The sequence below is a fragment of the Eschrichtius robustus genome, chromosome 7 (genome assembly GCF_028021215.1).
Source record: "Eschrichtius robustus isolate mEscRob2 chromosome 7, mEscRob2.pri, whole genome shotgun sequence".
NCBI lineage: Eukaryota > Metazoa > Chordata > Mammalia > Artiodactyla > Eschrichtiidae > Eschrichtius > Eschrichtius robustus.
In genome coordinates, this window is record NC_090830.1 from 112,583,766 (window position 1) to 112,603,113 (window position 19,348).

The 19,348-nt window shown below is 54.8% G+C and overlaps 1 protein-coding gene across 5 annotated transcripts; it reads right to left on the reverse strand.

The window, feature by feature from the left end:
* Positions 1-5,140: 5,140 nt before the first annotated feature.
* LDB1 (LIM domain binding 1) lies at positions 5,141-18,544 on the reverse strand. Of its 5 annotated transcripts, none has more exons than XM_068548433.1 (12): positions 18,136-18,544; positions 12,801-12,875; positions 10,126-10,228; positions 9,956-10,000; positions 9,772-9,847; positions 9,574-9,676; positions 9,228-9,400; positions 8,593-8,715; positions 8,271-8,354; positions 8,055-8,178; positions 7,702-7,850; positions 5,141-6,988 (listed from the first exon to the last, which is right to left on the reverse strand). In XM_068548433.1, the coding sequence occupies exons 1-12, from the start codon at positions 18,158-18,160 to the stop codon at positions 6,758-6,760; spliced, it is 1,311 nt and encodes a 436-aa protein (XP_068404534.1). In that variant the 5' UTR covers positions 18,161-18,544; the 3' UTR covers positions 5,141-6,757. The 5 variants fall into 5 exon arrangements, with proteins under 5 accessions (XP_068404534.1, XP_068404532.1, XP_068404535.1 ...); XM_068548431.1 differs by having other exon boundaries at positions 7,708-7,850; positions 18,136-18,252; XM_068548434.1 differs by lacking the exon at positions 12,801-12,875 and having other exon boundaries at positions 7,708-7,850; positions 18,136-18,543.
* Positions 18,545-19,348: the final 804 nt, after the last annotated feature.

Genomic DNA, 19,348 nt, shown 5'->3' on the forward strand with positions numbered 1-19,348 from the left:
TGCTATTGTCATCATCGTTATTGACACCATGGCATTGTCCCATCTCACCTCAGCCTCTCTCCTGCCACCACTTTCCCTTGCTCACCAGGCCCAGAACCCACTGGTGTTCTATTCTTCCAACACACTAAGCACTTCCCAGCATCAGGACCTGTTTCCTCCCCATGAAATCTCCCTCCCCATGCTCGTCACCTGGTCGAGTCCTCCTAATCCTTCATGTCTCAGCTGATACATCACTCCCTTAGAGATGCCTTCTTTAACACACCAGTTTAAATTAGGTCTCTCTCTGGGACTTCCCTGGCAGTCCAGTGGTTAAGACTCTGCGCTTCCATTGCAGGGGGCATGGGTTTGATCCCTGGTTGGGGAACCAAGATCCCCGCATGCTGTGTGGCACAGCCAAAAAAAAAAAAAAAAAAAGGTCTCTATTATATATCTAACCTGCATTATTCAGTTATATATAAATTGTAATTGCATATATATGTAACTGTTTAATATCTATTTCCCCACCCAACTCTATAAGTCATGTTTTCTTATCTACTGTTCCATCTCCAGTTCCTGGCATGTTGTAGATGCTCACTAAATGTAGCTTGACTAGCTGAATGAATGAATAGACAGAGTACTTTATATAGCAGGTACTCAATAAATGTTTGGACTTTTTTTTTTTCTTTTGGCTGCGTGGCTTGCGGGATCTTAGTTTCCCTGATCAGGGATAGAACCTGGACCCTTCACAGCGAAAGTGCTAAGTCCTAACCATTGGACCACCAGGGAATTCCCAGTAAATGTTTGAACTTTAATTCAAGTTAACCCTAGATCCTCTGCCATAGTAAACGCACTCAGACCTGGGCGTCAGAGGTGGGAACATGAGTTTGCAGAGATCACACCAAAATATAAAACCAAGAAAAACTCTGCACACGTAAAATAGGAGAAAGGAATAAAAATGTTCATAGGAAGGCTCTTCATGAGAGCAGAAACCATGATAGAAACAACCCAGATGTCCAGTGACAGGAGAATGAAGAACTGCAGTATAGTCACATATGGAATACTACACAGCCGTCAAAATGCATGAACTGCAGCAATATGAATCTTAGTAATATTAAGTAAAAATAATAAGCAGCCGAAAACTACATACAGCAGTATTCCTCTATAATAAGGTTAAAAAAAACTAAAAAAAAAAAAAATTGGAAATACATAAAGCTAAAGCTAAGATAAACTTGTAAAAAGGAAAGAAGAATGGGGGATACTGCGGGAGGAGGATGCATTTCAGTTACTGCCAAGGTCCTAGCTTTCATGTGATAAGTTCTTATATGACAGTACTATAATTAAATAAATGTGTCCTGTGCATAGGGCAATGAAAAGACTGTGCCATGAAACAAGGGTATGATTAATCTAATTCTGTGCACCTGACATCCATTAAAGGCAAGGGAAAGAAATTATGCCTACTTCCTCCAGGTAGCCTTATTTGTTGGGGGAGAGGGGGAAAAGTTTCTTCCTTCCTAACCCTCTCTGGGACTTTTCTCTAGGGACTGTCTCTAGGTTCTCCTCCTGGAGAGGTGAGCTGGTGGCACAGAGGTGGGGCAGCAGGGAGAGGAGTAATCCAGGGTTTAGCTACTTCAGGAAAAGGGCTCTGGAATTGGTGGAGTAGGAACCTGGAGGTGGGTCAGCTTCCATTACCATTCAGCTCCCCCCATTCCCTAGGCTAAGAACTACAGGGTGTGTAGTCTGTCGTTCATTTCCTGTTCTTCATTGAAGACCTCCGGATGGAGTGGAAAGAAGCCTAAGAGGTGGGTCCTGAGAGAATGGGACTGTGGCCACATGGTAGAGTGCTGTAAGCATTCTGGGTACTGGGGAGCTGGGTCCAGTGGAGGCCAAAACCACCATCTTCAAAATTCAGTTTGGGGACTCCCCTGGTGACGCAGTGGTTAAGAATCCGCCTGCCAGTGCAGGGGACACGGGTTCGAGCCCTGGTCCGGGAAGATCCCACATGTCGCGGAGCAAATAAGCCCGTGCGCCACAACTACTGAGCCTGCACTCTACAGCCCACGAGCCACAACTACTGAAGCAGGTGCGCCGAGAGCCCGTGCTCCGCAACAAGAGAAGCCACTGCAATGAGTAGCCCCCGCTCGCCTCAACTAGAGAAAGCCCGCACACAGCAACAAAGACCCAACGCAGCCAAATATAAATCAACTAATTAAAAAAAAAAAAATTCAGTTTGGAACTAGGGGGCCGCTGACTCACAACTTTTTACACATTCCCTCTTTTCAGCCTGGCCCAGAACACGCCTGGGCCATCCTAAGCACCCCGTGCCCCTCATCTCCCAGTCTTCCCTGCCCTTTCCTTCTTCATCCTAACTATAACTCCTAATCCTGTACTCTCACCTCTACTTCCACCAATCCCCAAAATGAGACCCTACTTTGTGAAAAAAGGGACTGGGGGGAAGCTCTGGGAGGGCAGCTTCAAACTTTCCACCTTAGGGGAAGGGGCTTAAGGTCAGATTGAACTGGGCTGGGCTGGCCGGGCTGGCCTCTTACCTTTAAAAGGGGTTAGAGGTCAGGCTGGACTGGGCTACTGGTATAAAAGGGGCTGGAGATTGTGCTGGACTAGACTAGCAGTCCTAAGAAAGGGGCTGGAGGGCTTCCCTCGTGGCGCAGTGGTTAAGAATCCGCCTGCTAATGCAGGGGACACGGGTTCAAGCCCTGGTCCAGGAAGATCCCACAGGCCACAGAGCAACTAAGCCCGTGTGCCACAATTACTGAGCCTGACCTCTAGAGCCCGAGAGCCACAACTACTGAAGCCCGTGCACCTAGAGCCCGTGCTCCGCAAGAAGAGAAGCCACCACAATGAGAAGCCCTCGCACCGCAATGAAGAGTAGCCCCTGCTCACCGCAACTAGAGAAAGCCCACATGCAGCAATGAAGACCCAATGCGGCCAAAAATAAATAAATAAAATAAATAAATTTAAAAAAAAAAAGAAAGGGGCCGGAGACCAGGCTGGATTGGACTGGGTTAGGAAACATGGGGAAGGAGCTGGGTTCAGGCTGAGCTGGGGGCCTGGGGGTCAAGGCCTGGGCCTCTGCAGTGGGGCCCAGCCGGCATACACAGTTGGGCTGAAACAAGTTTTTCAGCATCATGCTGGGCCTGGGACTGGGCCCTCCCCTGCACCCGGAAACAGAGGACATGAGGGCTTTGAAGGGCTTACTTCCCCCACCCCAGAAATTCCTCCTGAACAAGGGCCTTCCCCAGAGGGGCCACTGGGGCAAACAGGGAGGAGCCAGATCTGGGGCTTCAGAGGAAGTCACTGGCCACCAGGTTTCCTGAGTTCAAAAAGTGGGTTCCCCTGTCTCTCTGGCCCATTCCTTTCCCCCAAGCAGGGCAGAGTCCAGGCCTAGCAATCTACCTCTCCCGTTGACCACCACCTCCCTTTCAGAAACATACACACACACACAATGTGAACCTGCAAATGCTGAAACCCAGTCACATGCCCGCCCTGGCAGCCCCATAACCCAACACAATCGTACTGCCAAGCCATGCATTCAACAACACATCCTCATTTATGTACTTTTTGCTGCCAACTCACACCCAGTGGTCATGCCTCCTCTGCCTTGTTCAGCACCACATCCCTAGCACCTGGAACTGGGGCTGGCACCTGGAATTGGGGCTGGCACCTGGAGAGGGCTCAATGAGTATTAGCTGAATGAATGAATCCACCAAGACATACATCATAAACAAATGCATATACAAGCCCACATGCCTATTAATACGTGTATACGTCCTTTACATACACATATCCAAGCCCTCTCTGAGGTCAGAAATCACTACATACGCAAGCTCACACTCAGGCAAAAAGGCCAGATGTACACCTAGCGCCAGACACAAACACACTGCAGATAGGTGTTACCTAGGACTTCCAGGGCGAATTAGTGGTCACAGCTGGCTGGTAAATGTCCTTCAGTCAGATCAGGCCTGCAGAGGGGTGGGAAATGTGTGTGTGTACAAATGCAGGCCTTGGAGTTCTGAGGTCCTGGAGCAACGAGGAGCTGGGCTGGCAGCAGGGCAGGGCCGAGGTAACCGCATGGACTGGAAAGGGGGTGGGGTGGGCCATGCAGTCCTTTCCTCTTGTTTCCTCCTGCTAGCTTGGGAGGTGGGGGCAGAGGTGCAGGTCTATGAGGCCTTACTTGAGATCCAGAGACCTTAGTGAGGGAACAGTCTGAGGCCTCAGATTCCCCTGTCTGGGATGAAAATGAGGGAGACTTGGAATTCCCTGGCGCTTTTACTGCCATGGCCCGGGGTTCAATCCCTGGTCAGGGAACTAAGATCCTGAAAGATGCGCGGCACAACCAAAAAAAAAAAAGAAAAAGAAAAGGAGGGAGACTGGGTAGGGGGTTTTGCGGGTGCTGATACCCCTCCCCAACCCACTGCAGTGTCTCCCTATCTTGCCAATCTTCTATAATAGTGGGGAAGGAGGGGAATCGGGGAGAATAACTACCTGGAAAGGAGTCTGAAAAGTGCCCTATTCCTCCTACCATCTCTCTGTGGAGCTTCAGGCTGTCCCCTAGCAATAGTGCTTAAGCATCCTCCTCTCTCTGTGCCTCAGCCCAAAGTCAGCAAGGAGACAACCCCACTACTCTCCCGCTTCCCCACCCAGGGACCTAACACCAGAGGAGACTAGTTCAGATCTCAGCTGGTCTGGTAAGCTAGAGGCCAGGTAGGGGTAGGAATCTGACAAAAACAGGACTGAGTCTCCCAAGCATTCTAACCACCCAAAGCTCCTCCAATCCAAACCCCCTCCTAGGCAAGGACCCCTTCCTCCACCCCTCCCCCAACAGCCTAATCCAGGGCTATCTATCCCAGGAACCCAGCCTCCAGAGGACCACCACCTATGTGGCAGCCCCATGACAGTTAGGGGTGAGGAACAATAGTCCTGGGAGGGGCTGGGAAGTCAACTTTTGAGGAATACAGAGCAGCCTGGGACACATCAAGAACACCACCAGAAGAGTGAGGGGAAATGTGAGATGGGAGTGAGGGGGAATTCACAAGCCCAATTCATGCCTCTTCCCCAATGACTGGTGTTAGGGACTGCAGGAAGGAGGGGGAAAAAGACTGCCTTGGACTGAGTCATTATAGGCATCAATGACCAACCAAGACACTCTCAAACCAAAAAGTCTCTTTATTGATCGGTACCATACATGACTCAAATGGCCCAAAAAAAAAAAAGGCATTACAGCAGGCAGGGTGGGACATCCACCTTCCCTACCCCTTCCCTCAGCTCCTGACACAATATCCTTCCAAAAGTGGCAGCTGGAGTAGAGGAAACGGGATGTGGGGGACCCCAGAATCCAGAAGGAAGAGTGGGGAGAGAGGTGGTGCTAACGCTTCTGGAACTGGCCACAGGAGAAGGCAGCGAAGCCACAGAGCTGGGCCCAGACTCATGGGACCCTGCTCTCGGCCTCACCCTGGGCCTGGAGCCTCCACATGTCCAATTGTGAAACAGAGCTGAGGATACTGGCTGCCTCCCCTGTCCTTCTATGAAGAAGGGGAGAGAGGAGATATTGGGAAATGAAGAGCCTTTACTTCAGCTGGAGGACAAAAGCCTATTGCACCCTGGTGGGCTCAGAGCTGGGACACCCTCAGTGGCTTCTACCCATCCTTGAAGGGCAGGGGAGGACTAGATATGCAGTCTGAGGGGTTGGGGAAAGAGAGTACTGGAGAGTGGATGAACCCCTCCTCCACCCATGCCTGCCCAACTGAGACAAAACAAAAAACACAGTGACAAACAAGGCTGCTCCCTTCCCTCCACACTCCCTAAGGGAGGGAGCCTCCCCCTCCCCCCATCCAAGACAGCTGCTCTAGTGGAGGACCTGTAAAGAATATACACACCGTGGAGGGAGGGGGTTGGGGGCTGGGATAGAAGGAGTCACAAGCACTAGGAGGGCAGGCCAGAGTCCTAGAGGATGGGGAGACAGAGACAACAGCAGGGGGCTGTCACAAAAGTGAGGCCATCAATGGCGTCCTACCCTCATGGCATGCCTTCCCCAACTCCAGTCACCCCAGAGGAAAAGGGAAGAGAGATGGCAAAGTCTCCTTGGTCTGAAGCTCTCAAACTGTATAAAATGGTAATGCATACCCCCCTACCTCCACATGGGCCCTAAGCTCCCCATCTGCCAGGCGTAGGGAGGTAGCTGGACCTTTAATAAGGGGAAATAGGGGACATGAGTGATTTTTTTTTAAACTTACATTTTTAATAATATTATTTTTTAAAAAACTTGGAGCTGGGATAGGTGGCAGAAGGGAGGAGCCCAGAGCTTTACCCCTCTACTACCAGCCACCTAAGGGGAGGGTTTGGAGGAGGGGCATTCAACCAAGCCCCATAACTTTTAAGTCCCTAAGGGCTGTGGGCATAGACAACCCCAGGCTTGAAGAGGGTGGAGTCAGGAGGATGGGGGAACCCAGAACCTGGGGTGAGGATGGAGGCAAATGCCCTGGGAGGTGGTCAGGACATTTCTCAGAGGCTCAGGGCCCACATAGGCATCCACATGAGTACCCCCTTCCCCCAAAAGGCTCTGCAGAGGCCAGCCCCAGCCCAGGGCCACTGGGGGGCAAATCTTGGCACCTGCCCCCAGTGAGTCCAGTTCCTCCCTGAAGCGGGTGGATGAGGCTGCCCATCTTAGATGCTCAGTCTCTTCATTCTGTCTTCTGCTCCCTGGGGCTTCGAGGGGTGGGGCAGACAGGCAGAGCGCTGGGTGGCGGTGGCCGTGGCAAGGCCTTTACTGGGAGGCCTGTGACGTGGGGTTCTCCGATTTGCTCTCTTGGCTGGACGGAGGCTTGCTGTTCCAGGGGCTGTTGGCGCCCAGGGCAGGGGAGTTGTTAAAGCTGTCCTCGTCGTCAATGCCGTTGGCCGCGTCAAACTGGGTGTTCTCCAGCCGGGTGATGAGCCTCTCGTCCTCGTCCCCGAACTCCCCGCCCATCAGGGTGGGCTCCCCCACCACCATCACATCCTGAGAGTGGCGGAGGTCCCCAAACATAATCGGGGCAGGGGCTCGCCCAGCCCAGGGCAGCAGATACCCCCAGAGCCCCAACACCCACCCAGGAAACTCAACCCCACACCCCCCCACTCATACCCCAATTTAAAACCCCAACTCCTCTGATACCCTCCGCCCCTGGAATACTTCCCACTGAAGGACTGCAAAGCATCACAGCCTTTAACCTATATCCACTGGATTCTGGGAGAAGTCAGTCTACTCCTCTAGCTCCCTAGTCCATCTCTCCAAAATTTTAGGGGGCTCCTGAACTTCTGTCCAATGTAAGAGAGAGGGAGCAGATCAAAAACACCAGTGGGGAAATGTATGTGCGTGTGTATGTATTCTAGATTTGCACACATTCAAGTCTGTGTGTCCCTCTGTCAGTGTGTGTGTCTCTCTGGTGGTCTGTGTGCCCCTAAGCTGTCTGTCCTTTATGTCCATACGTTCCCATGGCTGTCTCCGTCCCTTGATGTCATACGTTGCTACGTCTGAGTCTGTGTGATCACAATCATGCATGTGACTGATAAGGACTGTCATCAGGGACAAGAGTCAGCCCACGATGGCAAAGTACACTGGGAAAAACTGTCTTTGTTTCTACGTCTGCTAGTGAGCTCAGGACGGGACAGGGTCAAGGGTCAGGGGCCAGCAGTGGGGCAGCCCAGAAGAGAGAAGAAAGCCGAGATGCTTACAGGTACCTGGCTGGAGAGGGCGAAGGTGCTGGCTGGGCTTTTCTTCTTGCTGTTGCTGTTGTTGGTGTTGCCGCCCCCCGAGCTCATGGTGCTGCCCCCTGACATCTTCCTTTTCCGCCGTTTGCTGGGCTGCTGCCGTGCAGGCTCCGCTGTGCCAGGGAAAGGAGACTCAGGTGGGGTAGGGCCCTGGGACCCTTATTCCCCATTCTGGCTCCTAAGGAGCCTGAGCCTACCCTGATCCCAATCTCGCAGACCCAGGAAAGAGGAAAGGGCTTTGTGAGGAGACAGCGATACAGCCTTGGGGAAGCAGCATCAGATACTGGTAAGAGCAGGTGCAGGTGCAAGGCACTCACCAGGGGGTGCCACCATGCGCTGCCACTTCTGGAAGAGGCAGGTCTTGAGACAGTCACGGGGGCTGAGGCTGTAGGTCTTGTGGCGGGACATGAGCTCCTGCATGGGCTCGAGTATCACACAGAGCTGGGGGGAGACCAGTTAGTGGCTTGTCAGGGGACAGACATGGAGTGGAGACCAAATGGGATGGGGCAGAAATTGGGTGACCAGACACTCACTCGGAGGTAGTTGAGAGTGGAATTGGACAGCCCACACCGGGTGATGTTTTTGGAGAGCTGATCCAACATCTGGGGGTCCTGGGCCTAGAGGAGGAGAAAGGTAAGAATACTAGCACCTGGGTTGCATCTGCTCACCTGCCCTGTCATCTTAGCCTCGTGACACCCCTGAGAGAGAAGAGGGGCTACTATATAAAAACCCATTTTTCAGATGGATAAACTTCAACCCTGTGTCTAGGGCCACTGGCGGGTAATGGCAGACCTCGTTCCACCCTTCCCGCTGCCTGCCCTCAGCCTTGTGGCTTGGGTCCTGTGCACAACTCACATGCATGGCAAGGATGCTGCGGGGGATGAGCTCTCGGTGCTGTCGGATGCTGAAGTGCCACGTCTTTATCCGCATCATGTCGTCAAACATGAACTCCAGGTACAACCGGCCCTCCACACAAACCTGGAAACAAGCTTGTCACAAGTCTGCCCACCTCCCCACATACCCAAAAGTATACCAGTTCCCCTGTTTCCTCATGATTCTCCCACTGCATACACTCCTGCCACCTGAACAGAAATCTGGGCGCATAACTGACATGGACCATCTCCTCATATACCCACCACACTGGCCCTCACACACTCACATGCGCGCGCACACACACACACACACACACACACACACAGTAGAAACGCTTAATAGATTCTTGTCCTCTCCTCTTGTAGCTAGTGATACACTCGTCGGCCATAAGCTCCATGAGGACAGGCTCTTGTTCACTGGTGTCTCCCTGCGGCCCAGAAAACTGTCATGTACAAACTCGATACATGTCTGCTGAATACTGCAGCATGCCTGCCCTCCTTGTGTATCTTGCCACTTCCCATTATGCCTCCCTGGGGAAAAGCCAAGTACATTTCTGGGAGCCAGAAGGGGAATCAAACCCAGGTACTTCAGTGTTCCACATCCAGCTGGGTGCTGACCTGGGTAAACATAGGTTTGCCATGCTGGGTCACCATGCTGCCCTGGTCACAGTCGAGGGAAACAAAGTTGCTGTGGAATGCCTCCTTGGGGTGCTTAAGTACATAGTAGAGCTCTGTAGCACCCCCCTCAAAGATGCTGCGGAAGTAGCGTGGGATCAGGGTCCGGCCAATGGCTGCAGAGATGGGACAGACTCTTCAGAACAGAAGGATCTCAAAAGTGGTCAGGCAGATACCACCCCTGCCAAGACAGATCCCCTGGGACAAATACCCACGCCCAGATCTTAGAAGGACACAGGAGATGTACGCTCTTACAGCAGCACTGGCAGGACCCCCAGAGGTCACTCACTATATCTCTTTGGTCCATCTTCCAGGCAGAAAGTGATGGTTAACATGGCATCATCCTCAAAGAACTCAGTTGTGAAAGCATCCCACCAGAGATTGTCACACTCCTAAGAAGCACAGGAAGGGGTGTGTGTGTCAGAAGACATGCCACAGGGGTGCCCAGATGGCCCTCTCCCTCCAAGCTCCTTTCCCCTGGCTATACCTCTGTCCAGTTTTGAAGCCGTTTGTTAAGCTCGAATATCCTGTAGTCAGTTTGGTTGCCATATGGTGTGTGCCTCCTGGGGGAAGTGAAGAAGGGAGATCAGTAGGAGCAGAGCCTCCCCACACCACCTCCGCCTTCACCCCTGTAATGGAAAGCACCAACCTCCCCACTGGGCTCCACTTACCCAATCCCAGGCTCCAGGTAGGTAGGCGGGTACATGGGAGTTGGGCTGTGTAAGGGAAGAGACTATGAGAATGGGGGTGGAAGACAGGAATTATTGGGGGGTGTCACTCCCTCCCCTTTTCAGGCAGGATGCCATCTGGGGAAGGAACAGGAAGTGGACAAGAAACTCACCCCACATCCCGATCTAGCATGGTGCCGGGATGGAAGGGAGGAAAGGCGTTGCCGTTCGGAGGCTCCTTGGGCGAGTACAGCTTGAATGACTTTGAGGAACAACCTAGAAGGGAAAGAAAGAAGGGGTCTCCTGAGTCCCTCTTGGCAGTGCTCCTGGAAGTCTGCTAGACTGTATGCACAGGGACTGGTCTTCTGGAGCCCCCGAGTGCACTAGGGGAGGGAGACTACCCTAGGGAGCACCTATCCCAGCTTCTAAATCTGGCTCCAATCTTGTTTTATTAAGAAACTAGAAGTTCTCAGCCCTAATACCCAAGACCCCATTTCTTCATGTGGCTGAGCCCTGGATGACAGAATTGAACCTGGGAAGAAATGTCAATACCATAGGATAAATAAATATCTAAACATTAGAATCTAAAATTTTGATAAACTCCCTTTCCATCTACACTATTTTGTTTAATCACTATCACAACCTTGTGAGGTAGCAGAGTCGGGTGTAACATTCCCATTTTATAAATGAAGCAACTAAAAGTCCAAAGGGACTTATCAAGATCGTACAGCTACTAACTGGCAGAGTTAGGACTTGAGCCTAGTCTTCTGATTCCCATATCCTATAGTACTTCTACCCCTCTATTGCCCTCTGGAGACCAGGTTGGGGGAGGGTAAAGGGGGATTTCTGCCAACTCCCTGCTCCTTCTCCACCCCCAGGGTCTCAGGAGGGCAGGGGATAGAAAGATAAAGGGGGGGGGGGAGTGTTTGCTGGGTGCCGACCACCAGATAACCAGTTGGGCCTTCTGCCTCTCCCACCAACGGCCACTCCCTTATCAGCCCAGCCCCTCACACACACACCCACCGTGGGTCTAGTATTGTCTCCAAACCAGAAACCCAAAGCCTCAACCCCTTTTCTCTCCTTAGACTTGCAGTGGGGGAGGGAGGTAGACGGGCCTCCAATGGATCCCACTCTAGTTACAAAAAGAAAATACGAAGCCCCAGGGAAGGAGCCTAGGTTTCAGAGGCTCAGTCTAGGAGGCAAATGGTAACTAGACACGGTCTCTGCTTGTGTGTATCTGTGCATGTGCTCATGTGTCCCCTCTCCACCTCACTCAGAAGCACCACACAGTTCTACTCCTGCTCTACTATTACCTGACTGGAAGAAGTGTTACATTCATAGCTAGGTAAGGGCCAGGTACCCCCACAATGCCACTTTTCCCCTCCCCACCAGACAGGAGGAGAACGTGAAGCAGAGTCCTAGTCACAGCTGCTTCCTCATGTCCCCCAAACTTGACTGCATTTGGAAGGGTAGCTGTATCAGCTGTGTCTGAGCCCCCTCTCCAATTTAGATACAAAATCTGTTTTGTTCCTTGGGAGGAAGAGACAAAGGAAGACCCTGTGCCAACATGTACCATTTAATTCTCTCCCCTGGGTCCCCTCCTCACAATATGGGCCAAAGGAGGGTCCCAGAGAGGCCTACCCTCCACCGTCCCCGAAGGTGCCAAGACTCAGAGCCTGTGTGTACCTGCACACGCGTGTGCCTCATCCTGCCTAGCAGGCTTGCACCCTCAGCTCGCCCCAACATGCCTACCAAGGGCTGGAACCCAGCAGCCCCAGGCAGGATCAGGGTGCCTGCAACAGGCCCTTGCCCCATGCATGAGCTCTCACAGGCCACATCCACATGCTCCCAGCACGACATACACAGCCTTCACATGCCAGTCAGGGCTGAATGAGGAGCATGTGTCTTCACGAAAGAGACAGTCCCACCCAACCCCAAGTCCCCCAACTCCACAAACAGGTGGACAAGGCCATGTAGGAAGTCAAAGCTCACACTAGCAACCAGAAGCCAGGCCTGGGCAATGCACCCAGTAGTCTAGATTATTAGACCTGGCCCTCATCCCCTACCTAGGCCCTCCTTTCCCCAAAAGCATTACTGCCCCTGCCCCTCAGTTTCAGGGCCACTTGAAATGTATCAGCTCAAGACCCTAAAGAGAAGGGAGGCAAGACACCAGGGTTCCTCTCTAACTCTGAAAAAAGTTTCAGAGCTTCAATTTCTCACTTGAGAAATGACAGGCATTGCCTGGGGCTAGGTAACAGTACTGAGGAGCTAAAGCCCAAAGCTTTAGGACCTCTATTTACACGACCAGTGAATGGACACAAATAAACTCAGCATCTCTCCAGAGCCATAGCAACTCCCAGTAGCCCCAGCACAAGGGCTGGGGAGTGAGAAGAGAAGGGGAGGGAACATCACCCAGACCATCTGTCCCTGCTGCTGCCTGTCCCCAGCAGCAGGGGTAGAGGGAGCAACGTGGGGGTGGGGGTGAGGGGATGGATGTGTCATCCAGTCTTGGAGTCAGGCAGAGTCCCGTCTCCCACCTCTAGCAACCTGGGAGCCCTTAGGAAGGGGGAGGAGAGAGGAAGAGCCCTGAACTAGTAAAGTTTTCTCAGAATGGAAGCTGCATCCTGTGGCCTAGGGGGGCACCTCCAGCTGGGTATTTCCATGGTAACCAGCCTGACCCGAGGGCAGGCCCCCTCCCTTCGGGGGCTGACCAGGGGTCAGCAGGCCCGAGAGCCCTCTCCTCTATGAGCTGGGGCACCTCTCTCACAGCCAGCATACCAGGCCCGGGCCAGATGGAGGACCTTCCACCCACCCCCAACAGGCTTGCAGGGTGCCCAGACTTACTTACCTGGGAGAACTGAGGGGGCCAGGAGAGGTGCGGGGAGCGGCTGGGAGCCCAGAGGGGCCCTGGCAGGGGTGAGGCCTGAGGGGGGGCCAACTTCAGCCGCTCATGTCCCGAGTGGGACAGGCAGGCCTGGCTGGGAGTTCCACTCCGCGGGCTGCACAAAGACTCGCACGCACAGCCTCGGCCCGCCCCACGGCGGCCACAGCCCCGGGGGAAAGTTACAATGGCCACTGGGCTGGGGACCCGGGGCCAGGGGGCCGGCCTGGGGGGCGGGGGGCCGCGGGGAGTCCGGAGCCTTCTTTGTTTGCAAGGTTTCCCTCAACAATGGCTGCTCCGCTCTTTCCTCTCCTCCTCCTCCTCCTCTGCTCTCCCCGCCGCCGCCTCTGCCTCTGCCTCCAAGCAGCCCACCCGCCCTCCCCAGGCCAGCAGGCCCCTCCGCCGGGGCACCAGCAGAGGCAGGGCCCGGCACTCACACTCACTCACACTCGCACACGCACAGACACACGCAGCGCCCGCCGGCTCCCTTCCTTTTCTCCCTTTCTCTCCCTCCCTCCCCGCTGGCTCTCTCCGAGCCTCTCTCAGAATGAGGCCCCAGGGCGGGCGGAGGGTGGAGCTGCCCCCACCGGCCCCGCCCCCTCCCTGCGTGGAAAGAGGAAGAGGGAGAGAGGGGAGGGAGGGAGCTTGAGAGAGGGAGGCAGGCAGGGAGGACTGCTGAGAAAAACAAAAGAGAGACAGAGACTAGGAGAGACAGGGGACTGGCCGGAGAGAGGGAGACAGAAGAGACTGGGTCTGGAGAGACCGGGATGGAGGGAAGGGCTGTGGGAGCCAGGAACTGGAATACCGCTCCCAAGCCCCAAGCGGGGTGCTCAGGGGTGAGTTGGGGAGCCCAAGCCACAGGCAGGGATGGAGGAGGGCACTCTTCCTCTCTGGAGACTCCCAGTATCTTCTAACGGCCTCCCAAACATCCCCCAAATCTCTCTTCCTCTCCCTAGTGATCTCTCGGGTTGAAGGCTGGCCTGGGCAGCCACCCTTGGCTGGTGAAATCCCAGAGCAGCTGGGGGGAGGCTCCAGGGGGTTATTTTTGACAGAGACACACTCAGACTTCAGCCTGTAAACACTGATTGGAAGGAGGGGGACACTCCAGGTTCCCTGCCCCCAACGCAGGTTAGTTCCAAATGCTGACTGCCTTTGCAGGAAGCCCCCTTCCCCCCACCCATCCATCACCACCACCACCACCACCACCACCGGAGGCACGTGGGTGCAAGGGAAAGGGGCTCTGTTAGAACTCAGGAAGGCAAACTTGCCCATCTGAGGGTCCCCAGAAGGGGTCTAGTCTGCTGCTGAATCCTCCCCCAAACCCTAGGAAAAAAAGGTATATGGTTACCAGGGTAGGAACCTGTTCTCCAATGCGAGGAGGGAAGCCCAAGAGAGGGAGTTTTTCTAAAACTTGGATAGTGGTCCAGGCCCTATACTACCTGGACAGAAACACACACACACACACTCACATGGTAAGTGGGGGACAGTAAGGACTTCCTCCTTCTTTGCAATTTGAGTCTCAGCTTTCTATTCCCGCCCCCCCAACCAGATTCACACACAGCCCCACAACAGGATGGCATACACACCAGCTGACTGTGCAATAATAATACTATTGCATCTGGCTCTGTGAACATCCTCCACACACAATTAACACAGCTCACTCTCACACAAATCCGTACCTGATACACACTTCAACTTGTGATATACCTCAAACCCCAAATAAACCCAAACCCAGGACACACACACATACACAGTGGGACCTGTGACGCACATGCCCCAAGCCCCAAGACACACCCCAAAACTCATTATACCTCCTGAAACTTTGACAGACTGCTACACACATACCCTGATCATTTGTTACCCAGGGACTAACCCCACCCTCTCTGAAATCTGCACACCATTCTCCATCATGGCCTGGCCATATGATACACCCTGGCTTTCATAAACCTATCGAAATCTATACTATTCAGCCAGAATGCCTATCATCATACTGCCTACCACCAGGACTTGAGATACTTGTCCTGACTCCCAAATTTACAGCCCAACTCTGGGAAAACTACATTCCTCCCCCACTGACAGGATAATTCCTGTCATGTGTTTTGTGCCTTTAAACTTTCCAAAGCGCATTCACAGGCAGTACCTCAAGAGATCCTAATAGCATCCAGGGCCTATTATCCTAACTTGCACAGATTACAGTGAGACAGGAGGGCCTGAGGCTGGAACCCTGGTTCTAACCCCACTCACACAAGCCCAGCCCTGGGGCACTGCAGCTGTTCCTACTGCCTGCCCCCTCCAAGGAATGGTCACTCCAGGCCCCAAATGACTATCTACTTGGGGAGGGGAGATGGTTGTGTGCTCTGGCTTCAGCGTCCAGTTCAGAGCTCAGAACCCCCACCCAGTCGGTCTCCTCAAATTTCAGGGAGAAGGGCCCCTAAATACCAAGATGTATCCAGACTCTGGCATATCATTCAAAACGGGCCCTCTCTTAGTTCCCCTTCTCCAGCAAGTCTGCTCCTCTCTCAGTTCGGACTTAATTCTCCCACTTGCACAGGGGCAGATGAGGTCCAACTAAAGAGAGCAACTCAGAGTTAGAAGGCTCTAAAATTGGTGGGGGGCGGGGGGTGGGGAGAAAGCAGGGAGCAGCAAAGACTGACAAAGGTGATGAGGGAGGGAAGAGCAAGAGCACCCCTCCTGGAGTGGGAATTCTGAAGGGGAGCAACCTGCCCCAGCCCACAGGATAAGGTACCAGCACTGCCCCCTGCCCGGGCCCCTGGGGCTCCCTGACCCAGGCCTCCAGTGTGCCTGCCCCCCTTCCTTTGTCTGTGCCCGGCCTCCCGTTGGCCTGGCGCTCTGCCATCCTCCTCTCCTGGCTCCCAGCCGCCACCACTGCTGCCTCCTCCCCTCCCCCTACTCCTCCCTACCTTAACCCTTCTGAGCCACATGCTGCCCCAGATAGGCCCTGGCCCCCTCAGCAACCTGCCCTGCCCAGGATGATGTCCCTTAGCAGAGGTTCTCCCTGCTCCTGACCAAAGCCCCAGAAGCTACTACACACCCCAGGAGCACTATGGGAGCTAGATGTGTGTATGCGTGTGTATCTTGTAGTGTTTCCTTCTGCATGTGCATGTGTGTGGGTCTGCGTGTGCTCTGGCTTCCCTCAGTCACATGTGTGGGGCATGTGCTGTCTCTGCCGGGCTGGGGGAGGAGGAGCCGGGAGACAGCAGAGCACAAAGGAGAGACTCAGGCAGGCAGGCAGGCAGGCAGCAGGCAGGCAGCCTGCCAGGGCGCCTGGGCCCCCACCCCAGGGCTGCTCAGGTTGCGGGGGGTGGTCTTTAGGCCTGGACTGGACATGCTGCCACGGGGTCCCTGTGTTCAGCCATGTGCTCACACACACCCATGCAAGCCTGGTGCCCTCCCTTACCCCAAATCCTACCATTTCTCACCCCCAGGCCACTCTCATGCCCCTCCCCAAGTGGTTCTCCTTGAAGACTAACCTCCATCCATCCTCTGTGGCATCAATCCGTAAGACTTCCTCACATTCAGGAAAAAGATTCCCCACTCTCGGCCATCTTAGGCCCCCTCTCCCCCAACCAGATCACCAGACACAAAAATGGAACATACCTTTTAGGGCACTGCCTTAAGTTGTCCCCCCTCACACATACAGGTCCTCTTCTGTCCCCATGCTGCTCCCAGAGAGACTGAGAGGGAAACTTTCTCCCTTCTCCTACAGGACCAGGCACCCTATCTCAACTTCAAGATCAACCTCCCATCTACCTCCAGCCTGACAACCCTTCCATACTCACCTCCTGCTCACTATTTGTAGGCACTAACAATCATATTTAAGACTCAGCCCTTTAGCTATGCTTATGTATGGTGATGGAGGATCAAGGCCATGGGATGGACTCAGAGAATGGATGGATCTGAACACGGTACTCAGCATGGGGCAATTATAAAGAAAATACACAAACACACACACCAAGCTGGTAGGAGGAGGAATGATGGGGCCAGGCAGGATTCCAGCTTGGCAGGCTCTTCCCTCTCCTCCTCTCCCCGACCCTCTGCAGCAGGAGCCAGGGGTTCCCACACCTGGATATTCCAGGATTCTTAGGCTCTACTAGCCCTCCCTCTGGGCCCCATGCCCCTTAAACGTCAGCCTCAGCAGGCACTTTAAGTGTGTGCCCAGCCCAGCAGAGCTTTGGCCTGGGTCACATGATTTTCAAGGAAGCTTCCGCACTGGCAGCTTCCCTTGGGGATGTGTGTTGGGGGGAGGGGGGTTTCCAGTTGTGGGGTATGGGCCTCCCAGAGAACAGGGCATTTGGAGGGGCAAAGGATCCAAACCAGGCTAGATTCAGGAATACCTGACTTTCCAAAGAAAGCTAACTCCTGCCTGGGACAGGAGGGGGTCCTGCAGATAATTCAAGAACCCAGAGTCCTGGGGATGGATACAAACCGTGTTCTGAGGCCCTCTGAAGACCACCTCTCCAGTGACACGGCCCCTCTCCTTCTTCCTGGCAGCAGGAAAGAACTCAGACCCAGGCCTTCCTCCTCCCTAGTAAAGAACTCAGACCCAGGCTGTCACTGGCAAGAGCTGATGTGTTTTGGGGGAGGCAGGGATCTGAAACAAGTCTTCTCACTGGGGTCAAGCATCGCTCCCCTCAATTCAACTCTCACAAGTCACTCTTATTTCCTAGCTTGCCTGGGGCTGCCACATTCCCCCTCCCACTAGGGCGAAGATGCCAGACCCAAGGGGCCAATTATCTGCCCCCCCCCCCGCCCCAGGAGGACCAACCTTCCCTGGCAACAGGCAGGATAATCTGGAGGGGGGCAAGATGGCCCCCAATCAATCCCTCCCCCCAAACAGGGTCCTCAGAAACAGCCTGGAGGGAGGTGTCACAGAATAGGTAAGAGGGAATAGGCAGCAGGGAAGGGGGGGCAACCCAAACCAGCCAATCACAACTGTATGATGACCTGAGGGGGGGGGGGTCAAAAGTCCAGACTCACTTCTGATTGGCTAACACCCTGGAATTCTGGGAATTTCAGCCCCCCCAAAACCCCTCCCTAAGTAGCCTCCCCCACCAAAAAACACACACAAGCTAACCCCAGCGCCCCTTACCCGTGCCTCTGGGCTGCTGCGCATTTACACGGCTGGGGGAAACCTTCCACCGACTGAGGCCCCACACACCCCTCAAGCCTCCGACTACAGCCATGCCATCGACGCCCCCCATACAAGTTCTCACCAAACAAGGGGTGAAGGATCGGCAGGGAGGGTTCGGGGAGGGGCCGGGCGGCCGCGCGCCCCACTCACCAGGACAGGCACAGCCCACTGACATCTTCACATCGCCCGCCGCTGAGGGCCCAGCCAAGTCACGGTGCCCTCCCCGCGCGGGGACAGGCCGGGCATGAGCCGCCGCCGCCGCCCGCGGCCCCTGCTGTCCTCGCCGCCGGCCCGGCCCGGCCTCGGCCCGGTGCGGGCGGCCCCTGGCTGCAGTGAGGGGCCTGTCAGGCACGGAGCAGACAGGAAGGAAGCCAGGCAGGAAGGCGAGCTGTCTCTGCGTGTGTGCGCGCGGGTGTGCGTCCCTAGAGTGTGTGTCTGTGTGTGCGCGTGTGCGTATATGTGCGCTCCCGCCGCCCTCCCCGCCGCCAACGCCGCCGCCGCCGCCGCCACTCGCCCCCTCTAGCTCTCGCGCTCCCTCTCGCTCTCGCTCTCCCTGTCGTAGGCGCCCGCTCACCAGCCCTAGTCGGGCTGGGCCGGGCTTTATTAATATGCTAATTGCCTGCTAGTGGGCGGGGAGAGCAGTGTCAAAGTGACCCGGGCGAGGGCGCAGCGGGCGGCGACTTGCGTGCGCCGCGCGGCGGCGGGCGGCGTGAGGCCGGCAACGCTCCGGGTTCGGCGTGCTTGTGACGCAGCTTTTAAAAAAGGAGACCGAGGCAGAGACCCGGGAGAGGGCGGGCGAGGGGAAGGGAGAGGAAGCGAAGCCTCACGCTGGGTGTCCGTCCTCCGGGCGCCGCTGGGTTGGGAGCTTAGAGGAGCCGAAGCGGGAGCCGGGACTGGGGGAGGCGGGGCCAGGGTGGGCTTTGGGATGTAGCTCTCTCTCCACCCCCGGCCGCGCTCTGGGAGGGAAACGCGACTGCCGACTCCCCCGCCCAGGCTCTTTGCTGAAACCCCAATCTTAATCTGGAGGCCCCTGGTTATGCGCTCCCACCCCAACGTGGGTGGGGAAAGCAGCGCTATCTTAATTCTAGTAGCAACCCCTGAATTCACCTCCCCCCTAAATTAATTACCCCTCCCTTGCCTGCTAAACCAGTTGGGACTGGACCTAAAAGGGTTAATTAGGTGAGGTCCCGGCCCTCCCTCGCTTAATTGCCTGGGATCTGTGTTTTGCTGGGAGAAGGGGGGGCAGCGAAATGACCGCCAGGTTGGTCTGGGGAGGGGGAATCCGTAGGCTGTCCTTTACCCTTGCAGACTCTGACTCATCAGTCAAGATGCTCTTCTCCCTTCCCCCTTTCTCCATCCAGTC

Excerpts from the sequence above, each read along its gene's own strand:
- LDB1 (XM_068548433.1), bottom strand. The coding sequence starts at position 18,160 with ATGTCAGTGGGCTGTGCCTGTCCTG. Across the intron at positions 8,355-8,592 it reads GCAGCATCCTTGCCATGCAT|GCCCAGGACCCCCAGATGTT; the intron begins GTGAGTTGTGCA and ends CTCCTCCTCTAG. Across the intron at positions 7,851-8,054 it reads GCGCATGGTGGCACCCCCTG|CGGAGCCTGCACGGCAGCAG; the intron begins GTGAGTGCCTTG and ends TCCCTGGCACAG.